A 14196-nucleotide genomic window follows, 5' to 3' on the forward strand; every position below is an offset into this window, starting at 1 on the left:
ATAAAATGATTTATTAATAATCTACAATGAAATTAAAAAAAAAAAAAAAAAAATAAATAAAAATAAAAAAAATTTAAAAAAAAAATAAAAAAATTTTAAAAAAAGAAAAAATAAAAATAAAAAATTAAAAAAAAAAAGAAAATAAAGAAATATTGAATTAAGGATATATTATTTTTATTAACAAAATATTATAATTTATTTAATAAAAATTTAATGATAATATTTTAGTTGTATTGTTTTGTTTGGTGTTGATTATTATTTTTATAATTTTTTTTAATTTTATTTTTTGATCATTTTTTTATTTTGATTAATTATATTCTTCTATTATTATAATTAAACTTTTTTTTTTTTTCTACTATTTATATTATTAATTATATTGGCTAAAAATTAGCTATAGAATTATGGTAATTGATTTTGGTTTTATAATTGAATATTGATTGATTGATTGATTGATTGATTGATTGATTATTATTTATTGATGATTGATGGATATAAAATAATATTTTTTAATTTTACATTGCTTCTAATCTTTTAACAATCTCTTGGAATGAAGGTCTTTGTTGTGGATCTTCAGACCAACATTCAGTTATTAATCTAGTGAAAGGTGCAGAAACTTGTGGTGGTACAATTGGTCTTAATTTATGTTGACCTACAGAAATGACAATTTGGAATGTTGGCATACCTTGATATGGATCCTCTCTTGTAACTATTTCCCAAAGAACAATAGCAAATGAGAATACATCAGCTTTTTCTGTATAGGCATCATTTCTTAACACCTCTGGTGCTGTCCAACATGGAGTACCTACAGGTGTCATTGCTGTTTTTTTATCAAGATGCTTTTTAAATCTAGTACTAAGTCCAAAATCTGAAATTTTAACTCTAAAATGTTCGTCTACTAATAAATTATGTGATTTTAAATCTCTATGAATAACAATTGGATCGCAACAATGCAAGTAGTTCTATAAAATAACAATTGTAATGAAATATTAATATTTTAAATACATCAGTGAATAATATTATTGTTTTAATGATGATACATACCATGCCTTTAGCGATGTCTAATGCCATTGATTTCATTCTTGGCCAATCTAATTGAACTGTAGGGTCATGTAAAATCCTATAAAGACTACCTAATGGCATATATTCCATAACGATTAAAATTTCTGGTGGGTTATTACAGGTACCTAAAAATTGACAAATATTTGGATGTCTAAGTTGACTCATAATAGTGGCCTCCTGAGCTAATTCATTTAAAAAGTCTTGATCATCTTCGTTTAATAGTTTAGCCTTTTTAATTGCAACGGTGATACCTCTCCATGTGCCTGTATATACCTCGGCGCAACTTCCTCTACCAATTCTATTTTGAACTAAAATTTCTGAAATATCAATTGGTTTAATTTCGAATAATGTTTTATAATCTATAGATAGAAATAATAATTAAAAATATAATTTTAATATAATGTATCATTTAATAATATATTGAATTTAAATTATATAATTACCTGTTTTCAATAATGGTGATCTTTCATCGTCATTACCACCAATTGGTAACTTATGTCTACTACCATTTAACTTTCTATTTTTATTTCTTAACCTAACAATAAAGAATATACCTATAGCGATTACAATTAAAACAGCAATACTGACACCAATAATAATCCAAATTAATTTTTGATAGTCAATTGGTGGATGAATAATTGGTAATGGTTCTAAAGTATAAGTAAATGTGATATTTGCTAATGGTGCACAATAGCTTGATCCTCCATCCTCGGAAATTTGAACAGTAACATTGAAATCTTTTGGATTGGTAGAGTTGATGGGTGGTGTTAAACAAGTAATAGCAGTTTCGTTAACAAATGATCCAATTGTAGTTTGACTACCAAATTTGCATAAAATTGAATTGCTATTATAAAACTTGGTGCCTACAATAGTAACACTTGTACCACCAGTTGATGGACCAAGGAATGGAGAAACTTGTGAAACCTTATAACCTACTGCACCATAAAATATTGTAATTGAAATTTTACCAACACAAGTTGATATATTTGGATTAACAAAATTAAAAAACAAACTATTTTCTTGTTGATACCTATAAATAAAATAATAATTTTATTAAATGGTTAATAACCTATACTGTTTAATAACAAAAATAATAATGATAATGATAAAAATAACCTACTTATATGAGGGTACACCATTAATGAATGATGTTGGTTGGATTTCTGGAACATTATCAAGTTGACAATTTGGACATCCAAATGAGGTTGAATTTACAGCTACTTCAAAAACATCGATAGTATCGGCATCATTGATGATAATAATTAAAACTGTACCACCTGGTGCCTCATATTGATAAAGAGATGTAAATTCTATTCTAATCTTTTTAACTACTACCAACTCACTATTTGGAGTTGGATCTTGAAAACTAATGTACCCTCCGTTCCATTCTGGTTGAGATTTACAAGCATATTGGTCAACATATTCGTAGTTGTGATTGTTTGAAGCACCAGAACAATTTGCACACACAGTTGGACCTCCGCTCATATAAACTGTTACAGTATTGTTTTGTAAATCATCCCCCAATTTACTGTTGTCACCCAACATTGTCATTAAATCTATACCATAGTTTTCTTTGTAATGGTCATCTGTAAATTTATAAAACTGTTTCTTTTGTTTAATTCTTTCGATTTCATATAACAATTCTTCGTCTTCTTTATTATTTATATTTTCTTCTTCTTCTAAACTATTACAATTATTATTATTATTATTATTATTACTATTACTATTACTATTATCGTTATTACAAGTATTTAATATATCGTTAAAATTTTCAATACTATTATCTAAATTTATTTTATGATTTAAACTATTTATTTTAATCTTATTTTTTGTTATTATATTATTTTTATTATTACTATTACTGTTATCATCTAAAGATTTTGATAACCCTATTAAACTACATGATATTATAAATATAATTAAAATAACACTAGGGATTTTCATCCGAGAGGGTATTATTTTATTTGTAACCATTATATTATTTTTATATTCTTTTTATAAAAATAAATAACTATATATTTAAAAATATATAGAATAACTGAATATTCTATATATTATTTTATTATTTATTGATGAATTGCTATTGATATTATTTAGATAACTAAATAGAAGATGTCTAAACATAAATAATTAAAAAAAATAAAAAAATAATGGATAGATAAAAATTAAAAAAAAAAAAAAAAAAAAAAAAAAAAAAAAAAAAAGGCGTAAATATTTTTTTGATTTTTTAATTTTTTTTTAATTTTTTTTTTTTTAAATTTTTATTTATTTTATTTATTTTTAATTTTTTTTTTTTTTTCATCCCCAGTTTAGATAAACTAGGTTAAATATTATAATACTGTGCATACAATGGCAATTTGGCATTATTTCTTTTTTTTTTTTTTGTTTTTTTTTTTTTTTTAGGATAAAGAAAAGAAAAAAATATTGAAATCTTTGATATTTTTGGAAATAACACCTGACCAACCACACTGTTTTTTTTTGACCAAAAAAAAATAATAAAAATAACAATCAAAAAAAAAACGAGCCAACAATAAAGATTGAAAAATATGATCAATCAAAAATCAACATAACATAATACATTTAAAATTTTTAAACAGATATAAAAAAAATTTAAAAAAAAAAAAATCTAAGTTTTTAAAAACGACAACATTGTTTTTATTTTTTTTTGAAACCAAAATAAAAAAAAAAAAAAAAGAAAATATATATATTAATATTCTTCATCTTTAAAATTTGCCATTGGATCATCTGATCTTTTTCTTTTTAAATTATAAGCTTCCATTTGTTCATCAGATACATTATAGTCGTCAGCTGAGAGTGAGTTATATTTAATATTTCTTTCGTCTTTTTCTTGAGATTTTTTATTGTAATCTTCTTCTTCTTTTATAGCTTTTTTTAATTTTTCTTCTTTTTCTTTTCTTTCTTTTTTCTCTTTTCTTCTTTTTTCCTTTTCTTTTTCTTTTAATGATGAGGGAGTTTCTTCATTTAGTTTATTTAAATGTTGTTCTAATAATGATGATGATTGAGTATTGGTTGTGGTGGTGTTATTTTCGTCTTGTTGTTGTTTTTGTTTTTCTTCTTGTTGTTGTTTTTGTTTTAATAATTGTAAATCTCTTAGTTTTCTACCTTGTTCACCTGTACAATAAGCATTTTTGACTAATTGTTTGCAACATGCAAAACCCCATTGACCATTTTCCCAATATGAACCCCAGATTGAAGTGTGATTATTTAAATAAATATCTTCATCATATTTGCTTTTGATTACTCTTTCTTCACCTTTAATTAATTTACCTGAAGAGCTGTATTCTGTATAAATTTCAGATTGTGGGATTGAGATTTCATTTTTTTCATTATCGTCTTTTTTTAAATATTCTTCACCACCATATTTTGATAGAATTTGATTTTTAGCTTGATTCTTTAATAATTCTTTCTTTTTTAAAAATTCGGCATGTAAAAGTGCAGCCTGTGAAGGTGAGGAAGAAAGATCAATGTCTTGACCTTTTGATTGAGCTTCCCACGCAAATAATTGAAGGTCACGAAAATCTTTACTTTCACCAGATGCACGTTGAAAATTATCACCTGCAAATTTAATATCGTTGGGGTTTGCATTAGGTAGAGGGTTGTCTCTCATAGAACGACTCTTAGGCTCGTAAAATGCAGAGTTGGTATCTAAATTGTAAAGGTATTTGGCAGTATCTTCACGAATTCTAAGATTTCTAATTGTAGTTCTTGATTTAGGGTCGAGTTTTTGAATGGGTGCAATAGATTCACTGTCATAAGATTCTTCTTTTTCGGCATTCTCTAACATTTCTTTTGAAATTTGTTCATCATCGATAATATCAGTTTTACCATCTTTTGAATGCTGTTTAATAAGTTCTTGAAGCTTTTTCTTTTTTCTTGCGTTATCGGCTTTTTCGTATAAATCCATAACCTGTTTATAGGATGCTGGGTCATAACCATTGTATGGATCTCTTTTAGAGTCATAATCCAATTCTAAAGTTTGAATAACTTCATCTGGTCTAATATCGTCATTTGTAAATTTAGCTCCAAGTTTTCTCGGTCTTTCGCAACAATCTTTAGTTTTATGTGTCATCGCACCACAATTCTCGCACGCTCCTTTCCTATATTTTGTTGCTGCTTCTCCTTGAGTTGCTCCTCTTAAATACCATCCTTTATCTGTTATTTTAGATCCTGGTGCACGTTGATGGGTTAATGTTGGTTTTTCTGCGTTTAAATACCATGGTGCCTTTGAAATATACTCTGGAATATGTGGATTAATATCTCTACCCTCCTCATCAACTTCTGCTGGTGCATTACCTGCTTTTCTAGCCTCCTCTAATTCTTTTTCTTTTTTATATTCTTCTCTAGTTTTTCTATGGTCTAAAAAAAAAAAATAGAAAATGTAAATAAACGAACCATTTAATAATTAAACATAATATTTTATAAAATATAACTTACAAATCGAAGATGCCATATTATTCGTATATATTTATATTTTTTTATTTACAATAATTTTATATGTTTTATATTTACAAATTTATATAATAATAAATAAAATAAATAGATAATAATAGTTTTAACAATAATTATATATTTAAATTATTTTTATTTTTAAATAAAATAATAAAAAAAAAAAAAATTAAAAAAATATTTTTAAAAAATTAAAAAAAAATAAAAAAAAAAAAATTAAATTATTTTTTTTTATTTTAAAATTGTTTTTTATTATCTTATTTGTAACTTTTCATAAATAAAAAAAAGATTATTATTTGTGGTTTGATTCATCCGAATATACACATACTTCAAATAAATAGTAAAACAAAAGAGAATTTTTTATTTTTTTATTTTTTTTTTTTGTTTTTTTTTTTTTATTTTTCAACACAAGTTTACTGTTTAATTTAATTACTATAATAGTTTAGAGTATAAATTATTATAGTAAATTAAAATTTATAGTATAAAGTATTGTGTTTTTTATTTATAGTCTAGTTTTATGGAAACTAAGAATCGAAGATCAACAATGACCAAACAAACCTCAGTCACAGCGACTCCAGATGGTATAGAGGTACTCAGCAGTTTTTCGACAAAAGATACTAAAATTAGATCACTTTTCTTATACTGTTTATTTTTAGTATCAGGTGTTTGCAATACACTATTAGTACAATTAATTTATAATAATATATCATTCAGTAAGTTTAAACCATGGTATATATCAACAGATCAAGTAATATGTTGCTAATACCAATTTTTTTTTATTTTTAGACCCGAAATCAATGTTGACAAACATTTGTATTTTTTTTGGATATGCAATGCTAAAGTTTTTTGATAAATCAACTAAAAAGAATGATACTGTAATAACAACAACCCCAACAACAACAACAACTGCAACTGCAACAAACAACACAAATTTAAATAGTAAAGATAAAAAAGAGTCAACCATTTCACTATCACCACAATTAAACAATAATACCAGTACTATTGTTAAAAAACAATCACAGGGCCATTTAGGATATTTAGTTTTGGCTATTTTCGATTGCTTAGCAAGTTTATTAACAACAATTGGACAAATTGCTGTTGGAAGTGGTGTAAGTAGCCTACCTATCAATCATTAAACCTCACATTGAAGTATTAATTTCATTTTTTAAAAAAAGCTTTTTCAAGTATTGTTTTCATCAAAAATTATATTTGCTGCCATTTTATCCAAATTTTGGTTAAAGAAACATGTTTCAAAAAAGAAATGGTTATCGATTTTTATAATTTTCTTTGGATTATGTGTTACAGTTAAACCAAAAACAGCTCTTAGTTACGATACTAGTTTTGATTCAACCAATCAAAATAATACCCTCAAGTCGAGTAATTCAGGTAATGCCAATTTTTTTTTTTTTTACAATATGTAATAAATATTAATTTTTCAATTTATTTATTTTATTTATTTTAGCTTTATATATTGGTACATTTTGGGTATTATTAGCATCATTTATTTTTTCAGCAAGTCATATCTATACAGAATCAGTTTTAAAAAAAGATGGTGTTAAACCTTTTACATTTGGTTCAAAATACGGAATTTATTCAGTACTTGTCTGCATTGTCTATATTTGCACCGTTACATTTTATAATAGATCCGAATGGATTGAACAACCAATCAATAGAGCATCCTATAATGATCAAATATTGGTTGTTGTTTTATTTTCAATTCTAATGGTTACAAGTGTTGCTAGATCAAGTAGTATGTACACTATATTGGATGAGCATGGTACTGTTTTTATGGGAGTTCTTTATTCCTTACAATCGATTATCGTTTTTGGTACATCAGCTCTCTTCCTTTGCGACCCTACCGATCCAATTAAACACAACCAATGTATTTCATCCCCAAAACTACTTGGTTCAGTTATGGTGGTATTTGGTGTGTTTTTATATAATTCTTCGGATGCTGTAAACAAAAATAATCTACATAAATCCTAATTAAAAACTAAATAAAAAAAAATAAAAAAATATTCTTGTAAAAAATTTTATTTAATTTTTATTTTTCTTCTTTTTTTGAATCAAAAATTCAACCACCAAAATTAGTAGTGGTCTTGGTTCTGGTATTTCAAGTATTGGAAAGGGGGTGGGCGGTGGTGTGCAAAGTTTAGTACAGGTATTGGTGATGCATCATAATATGCACTTCCCATAGCGGCAGCAGCGGTACTTGCTCTTTTATTTCTCAAAAACTAGAATTTTTAAAACCATATTTAATTTTTTTCCCTCCAACAAAAATTTAATTTTATTTTTTATTTTAAATTTTATTTTTTTTTTTTTTTTTTTTTAATTTTTTTTTTTTCTTTTTTTTGGAAATTAATTTAATTATCACATTTTTTATTTTTAATTTTTTCTTTTATTTTATTCATTGTTTCTTTATATATAAATTTTAATAAATGAGAGAAATTATTTCAATTCACATTGGCCAAGCTGGTGTCCAAGTTGGTAATAGTTGTTGGGAGTTATATTGTAAGTACTTTATTTTAACAATTATAGAAAAATTTAAATATTATATAAACTTTATTTACAATTACAATTACTATTATTACTACTCTATAATTAATTAAAATAGGTCTTGAACATGGAATCCGTAACGATGGTACACTTAAAAACCCAAATTCAAAATCAGAAGTTAAATATGAAACATTTTTCAAAGAGTCTTCTGTTGGTAATAAAGTTGTACCAAGATCAGTATTTATTGATTTAGAACCATCAGTTATTGATGAAGTTAGAACTGGTCACTATAAAAGTCTTTTCCATCCAGAAAATATGATTACTGGTAAAGAGGATGCTGCTAATGTAAATATTTAAATAAAATAATAATAGCAATGACAATAACAAAATTTAAAAAAAAAAAAACTAATCTTTATTTTTTCTTTATATAGAACTATGCTAGGTAAATTAATAATTATTAAAATATTTATAAATTGAATCAAAAGAAAAAAAAAATTAATATTAAATTATATTTTAGAGGTCATTATACAGTTGGTAAAGAGTTATTAGAAAAATCATTAGATACAATTAGAAAATTAACTGATGAATGCGAAGGTTTACAAGGTTTCTTTGTTTTCCATTCAGTTGGTGGTGGTAGTGGTTCAGGTTTTGGCTCATTATTATTACAAAAATTATCAGCAGACTATGGTAAAAAATCAAAGATTGATTTTTGTATTTATCCATCACCACAAGTCTCAACTGCAGTTGTCGAGCCATATAACAGTGTTCTTTCAACCCATTCATTATTAGAACACACCGATGTTGCCTTTAGTATGTTGTTATAATTATATTTTTATATATTGATATGGAATTTAACCAAAATTTTATTTATTGCATATATATATAGTGTTGGATAATGAAGCAATTTATGATGTTTGTAAAAGAAGCTTAAATGTTGAAAGACCAACATACAATAATCTTAATAGATTGATTGCACAAGTAATTTCATCATTAACATCATCCCTTCGTTTCCCAGGCGAATTAAATGTTGATATCAACGAGTTCCAAACCAATTTAGTTCCATTCCCAAGAATCCACTTTTTACTTTCATCCTATGCACCATTGGTTTCAAAAGAAAAAGCCGAACATGAAAATGTTACCATTAGTGCTATTACCAATGCTGCCTTCACCAATCAAAATTTATTAGCTAAATGTGATCCAAGTACTGGTAAATATATGTCATGTTGTCTTCTTTATAGAGGTGCCTCTGTTACACCAAAAGAGGTCCAAGCTGCTGTTGCTGATATTAAAGCTCAAAAAGCCAAAACTGTTTCATTCGTTTCATGGTCACAAGGTACCGGTTTCAAATGTGGTATCAACTCCTCACCACCAACCACTGTCGAGGGAGGGGATCTTGCCGCTGTCGATAAGGCAGTTTGTCTTTTATCAAACACCACTTCAATTAGTCAAATTTTCTCTCGTCTCAACCATAAATTTGAACTTATGTACACCAAGCGTGCTTTTGTTCATTGGTATGTTGGTGAAGGTATGGAAGAAGGTGAATTTGCTGAAGCTCGTGAAGATCTTCTTGGTATGTTTTTTAAAATTATTATTATTTGTTATTTTTTATTTTAATTATTAATTTTTTTTTTTTTTTTTTTTAAAAATCACAGCTTTAGAACAAGATTATAGAACTCTCGGTGATGAAGACAATGAAGAAGAAGAACAAGAAGAATATTAAATTAAAAGAAAAAAATATTTGAAAAAAAATAAAAAATAAAATAAAAAAAAAAATAAAGTTATAAAACTATGTATTATTTATTTTAAATTTATTATTATTTTTATTATTTGTAAAGTTTTTTTTTTTTTTTATTTCTTTTTTTTATTTTTATATTTATATTTAAGAGAATTCACTTGTAACACCTCTCCATAAATCTTCTTTGGCACCATTTTTCATAGCAGCGTATCTAGCAGCAGCAAAAAGGAAATCACTTAAACGATTAATGAAAATTGAAACTGATTCTGGAATGAATGAATGTCTTGATAGACCAACCATTTCTCTTTCAGCTCTTCTACAAACAGTTCTTGCTAAATGTAAATGTGCACTAGCTAAACCGACTCTGTACTATAATAAATAAATGAAATATTAGTATTAAATAATTTTAAATTGTCATTTAAAATACCTACTGGAATAATAAAACATTTTAATGGTGGTAATTCAGAATCAACTTTATCAATCCATGATTCGATAACTTTAATACGATTATCATCAAACTTGGTTTTATTAATTTGTGAATCTTTTGAATTATCTAATGGGGTTGCAACACATGCTCCGATATCTAACATTACAACAATTAATTTTTCTAAATAGCTTTCTAATCCATTCTTTTCGATAATGCAATGTTCCAAGCTAAATATAAATAAAAAAATATTAATATACTTTTAAAAAAAATATAAAAAAAATAAAAAAATTTATAATACTTACGCAATACCAAGAGTAGCCGATAATTCGTCGATGGCACCTAAACTATGAAAGAATGCATCATTTTTTGGTCTTCTTTCACCGTTGAATAAAGCTGATGTTCCTTTATCTCCAGTTTTGGTGTAAAGTTTACTTCTATATTCTTCCTCGCTATCTGACATTTTGTATTGTATTTTATTATGTGTGTGATTTACTAAAATAAAAAAAATAAATTAAAAAATAAATTTTCTTTCATTTTTTTTTATTTTTTTTTTGAAATTTTTATTTTTTTTTATTTTTTTTTTTTAAAAATAATTAATTAAAAATTAATTAATTAATTATTTAAAAATAGTAATAAATGGTTGTATAAATAAATAAAATAAAAAAATAAACTTAAAGAAAAATAAACAAATTAACAAATAAATATAATAACAATTAAAATAGGTTAAAGGGAAGTTATATTTTTTTTATTTTTATAATAAAAAGTTACTTGTGTGGGGTTATTTTTTTTTAAGTTACCATATAAACCAATAATAATTTATTTATTATTGATATTAAAGAAATCATTACTTTAAATATATTTTGTTTTTCATATAACACACCCCATTGTTTTTTATGAAATCCATTTTACAAAAGAAAGATATTATTTTTGTTAAATTTCATCAAACCTTCATAATAAAATTAAAAAAAAAATAGATTAAGTTGAAATTTAAAAAAAAAAAAAAAATAATTTCATCCCACATTTTTATATTAAATTAAATTTTTTATTTTTATTATTTTTTTTTTCTATTACTCATTCACACACAAACAATAAATATTTCTATTAATAATAAATTCTAAAAAATGAATAATAAAAAATATAAAACAGTTTATCACAGTGAAAAAATTAATAGTTCTAAAAACATTAATAACTCACAAAATAGAAATCAAGAAAATAAAAATATTTTATTACAATTAAAAAATAATGAAATACAAATTGATAAAAGCCCATTTAAAGGTAATTATACATACTATAATACTATAACCTATATTTTAATTATAAAAAATATATTAATTTATTTTTTTTATATAGAATTATCATTAAAAGATTTAAAACTAAATGAAATTTTTATTAAATCTTTAGAAATTGGTGATATGGATACCATCAAATTAATTTTTTCAATACTCCATACTGAAGACAATGAAAGTGTAGATGAAAGTGGCAAGGATCAATATTTAGAAATTTTCGAATATAAAATCAAAAAAATAGAACTAAAAGAAATTCCAAACTCTTGTTTATTTTCTACAGAACTTGTAGAATTAGTCAAAATCATTTTTTCTCACACAAGAGAGACTGACCTTCCATTCCATACCATAGATAACCCAGATCTTGCTGAATATTTCTTAACATCAAATGTTTATCCACTCAACAGTTTGGTATTCACTAGATCTTGCATCAGAAAAGATTTCTCAAATTATTATTTATTTGATAATAATAAAAATGTTAAATTATGTTTTTCAAGTAGCATCAAAAAGTAATCAAAAATAAAACAAACATAAATAGATTTTTTTTAGAAAAAAAAAAAAGATAAAAAAAAAGTTAAAAAAAAAAAAAAAGAAAAAAAAATAAAAATATATTAAATTAATTATTTTGCCCATTATTTTTATAAAAATTTTATTTTATATTTTTTAAAAAAGATTTTTTTTGTATTATTACATTAATTATTTCTTTTTTATTTATTGTAAATTTACATTAACTTTTTTTATATGGAAAAAATAACTAAAAATAGTAAAGATTAATAAATTATGAAAAAAATAAAATTTTATATTTAAAATTGGAAAATTAAACAATGAAAAATTAAATAATTTTGTTAAAAATAAAAGATTAAAATGACGTAAAAATTGATTTTTGTGAAAAATAAAAGATAAACTCTGGTGGTTGATTTGGTTTTTTTTTTTCAAGCACGATATTCAAAATGGGAAAGCTTTCTCATTTTTTTCTGGCTATTTTTTTTAATTTTTAATTTTTTTTTCAATTTTTTTTTTTTAATTTTTTTTCATATATAACACTTTGATTTTTTTTTTATTTTTTTTTAAATTTATTATTATATTTTATTTATCACTTTATTTATTGTAAAAATGTCTTCAAAAGCTTCAGGTAAAAAATACGTTCACAACCCAAACAAAAAAAAGGTTGCTAAACGTGTTATCCCAAAACATGAAGACACCCCAACTGGTATTACTGATTCAAGAGTAAACTTATTTTTTAAATCTGCTCGTGGTTTAGAAGAACAAGAATTAAAAGCTTTATTAGCCGCTTCATGGGAAACTTCACCAATTGACACATTAAAATTAATTTTCCAAATGCGTGATTGTCGTGGTGGTAAAGGTGAACGTAACCTTTTCGTTCAAAGTTTAGATTGGTTAAACGGTGTAGCACCAACAACCGTCGAAAAAAATTTCAAATTGATCCCAGAATTTGGTTCATATAAAGATGTAGTTCAATTAATCGGTACAAGTGCTGAACCATTAGCTCTTGAATTACTCTCAACTCAATTAAAGAAAGATCTCAAAGCCGCCCAAGAAGATCCAAAGGCTAAAATTTCTCTCGCTGCCAAATGGGCCCCAACCGAAGGTCACGACGGTAAAAGCAAAGCTGTTAAAAAATTAGCTCTTCTCTTAGCCACCAATAAATCTACTGCTAAAAAAGATTACAGAAAAAATTATTTAGTTCCATTAAGAAAACACCTTAAGATTGTTGAGTGCAAAATGGCCGCTAATGAATGGAAAGAAATCAACTACAATACCGTTCCATCAAGATGTATGATGCTTTCAAAAACTGCTTTCCAAAGACACGAACCAGAATTATTTGCTGAATATCTCGCTGCCCTCGAAAAAGGTGAAGCTAAAGTTAATGCTAAGCAATTATTCCCACATGAACTCGTCAAAAAATACTTTGGTGGTGGTAAGGAAACTGATACCATCATTGAAGAACAATGGAAAGTATTAGTCGAAGAAACTAGAAAATTAGGTTCCCTTAAAGACTGTATTGTTCTTTCTGATGTCTCTGGTTCAATGTCAGGTACCCCAATGGAAGTTTCAGTTGCCTTAGGTATTTTAATTAGTTCTGTTACTGCCCAACCATTCAAAGATTTAATTATTACCTTCCACGAAAAACCATCATTCCATATGGTCAAAGGTGCCTCCTTAAATGAAAAGGTAAAGAGCATTATGGATGCACCATGGGGCGGTAGTACCAACTTTAATGCTGTCTTCGAGATGATTTTGAATAAGGCCATCGAAAATAAACTCCCAGAAAGTGACATGCCAAAGAAAATGTTTGTTATTAGTGATATGGCTTTTGACGTTGCTGATCGTTCATTCGGAAAATCAAATCATGAAGCTTTAAAGGATAGATACAGAGAAGCTGGATACAAAGTACCAACTATGATTTACTGGAATGTCAATGGTAATTCAATGTGCACCCCTGTTTCAAATGCTAACGAAGCTGATGTTGGTTTAATCTCTGGTTTTTCACCATCAATCTTAAAAAGTGTTATCGAATGTGGTGAAGCTGGAAAAATCACCCCAATGGATCTTATGTATGCTGCCATCAATGATAAGAGATATGCCGATTTATCCATTTAGAAAAATTCCAAAAAAAAAATTAAATAAAAAAAAAATAAAATGTACATTATAAAATTTTATCTTAAATCTATCTTTTAATTATTATTTTTTTTAAATTCTTTAGTTCC

General features: G+C 25.2%; 7 protein-coding genes across 7 annotated transcripts; 4 read left to right on the forward strand and 3 right to left on the reverse strand.

Annotated features, from left to right (window-relative positions):
* Positions 1–512: 512 nt before the first annotated feature.
* On the reverse strand, positions 513–2604 carry DICPUDRAFT_25383 (uncharacterized protein; the record flags this gene model as incomplete). Its single annotated transcript, XM_003283184.1, has 4 exons — positions 513–959; positions 1042–1418; positions 1503–2089; positions 2180–2604. 4 exons carry the CDS (start codon positions 2602–2604, stop codon positions 513–515), a joined length of 1836 nt encoding a protein of 611 aa, XP_003283232.1.
* Positions 2605–3766: 1162 nt separating this feature from the next.
* On the reverse strand, positions 3767–5428 carry DICPUDRAFT_25406 (uncharacterized protein; the record flags this gene model as incomplete). The annotated part of the gene is made up of 2 exons (XM_003283185.1): positions 3767–4110; positions 4183–5428. Coding segments are annotated over 2 exons (1590 nt in total), but the record flags the coding sequence as incomplete, so codon positions are not given.
* Positions 5429–6070: 642 nt separating this feature from the next.
* Positions 6071–7512, forward strand: DICPUDRAFT_25418 (uncharacterized protein; the record flags this gene model as incomplete). Its single annotated transcript, XM_003283139.1, has 4 exons — positions 6071–6239; positions 6313–6635; positions 6702–6903; positions 6989–7512. The coding sequence occupies 4 exons, from the start codon at positions 6071–6073 to the stop codon at positions 7510–7512; spliced, it is 1218 nt and encodes a 405-aa protein (XP_003283187.1).
* A 392-nt stretch (positions 7513–7904) lies between these two features.
* Positions 7905–9804, forward strand: DICPUDRAFT_52108 (uncharacterized protein). Its single transcript, XM_003283140.1, has 6 exons — positions 7905–8037; positions 8141–8367; positions 8454–8464; positions 8540–8832; positions 8909–9592; positions 9675–9804. Exons 1-6 carry the CDS (start codon positions 7965–7967, stop codon positions 9740–9742), a joined length of 1356 nt encoding a protein of 451 aa, XP_003283188.1. The 5' UTR covers positions 7905–7964; the 3' UTR covers positions 9743–9804.
* A 97-nt stretch (positions 9805–9901) lies between these two features.
* On the reverse strand, positions 9902–10644 carry DICPUDRAFT_146841 (uncharacterized protein; the record flags this gene model as incomplete). Its single annotated transcript, XM_003283186.1, has 3 exons — positions 9902–10126; positions 10189–10411; positions 10487–10644. The coding sequence occupies 3 exons, from the start codon at positions 10642–10644 to the stop codon at positions 9902–9904; spliced, it is 606 nt and encodes a 201-aa protein (XP_003283234.1).
* Positions 10645–11305: 661 nt separating this feature from the next.
* On the forward strand, positions 11306–12101 carry DICPUDRAFT_96294 (uncharacterized protein; the record flags this gene model as incomplete). The annotated part of the gene is made up of 2 exons (XM_003283141.1): positions 11306–11459; positions 11535–12101. 2 exons carry the CDS (start codon positions 11306–11308, stop codon positions 11978–11980), a joined length of 600 nt encoding a protein of 199 aa, XP_003283189.1. The 3' UTR covers positions 11981–12101.
* Positions 12102–12567: 466 nt separating this feature from the next.
* On the forward strand, positions 12568–14098 carry DICPUDRAFT_91051 (uncharacterized protein). Its single transcript, XM_003283142.1, has one exon. It carries the CDS (start codon positions 12581–12583, stop codon positions 14087–14089), a length of 1509 nt encoding a protein of 502 aa, XP_003283190.1. The 5' UTR covers positions 12568–12580; the 3' UTR covers positions 14090–14098.
* The last annotated feature ends 98 nt before the right edge of the window (positions 14099–14196 follow it).

The sequence above is a fragment of the Dictyostelium purpureum genome (genome assembly GCF_000190715.1).
Source record: "Dictyostelium purpureum unplaced genomic scaffold DICPUscaffold_4, whole genome shotgun sequence".
NCBI classification, from domain to species: domain Eukaryota; phylum Evosea; class Eumycetozoa; order Dictyosteliales; family Dictyosteliaceae; genus Dictyostelium; species Dictyostelium purpureum.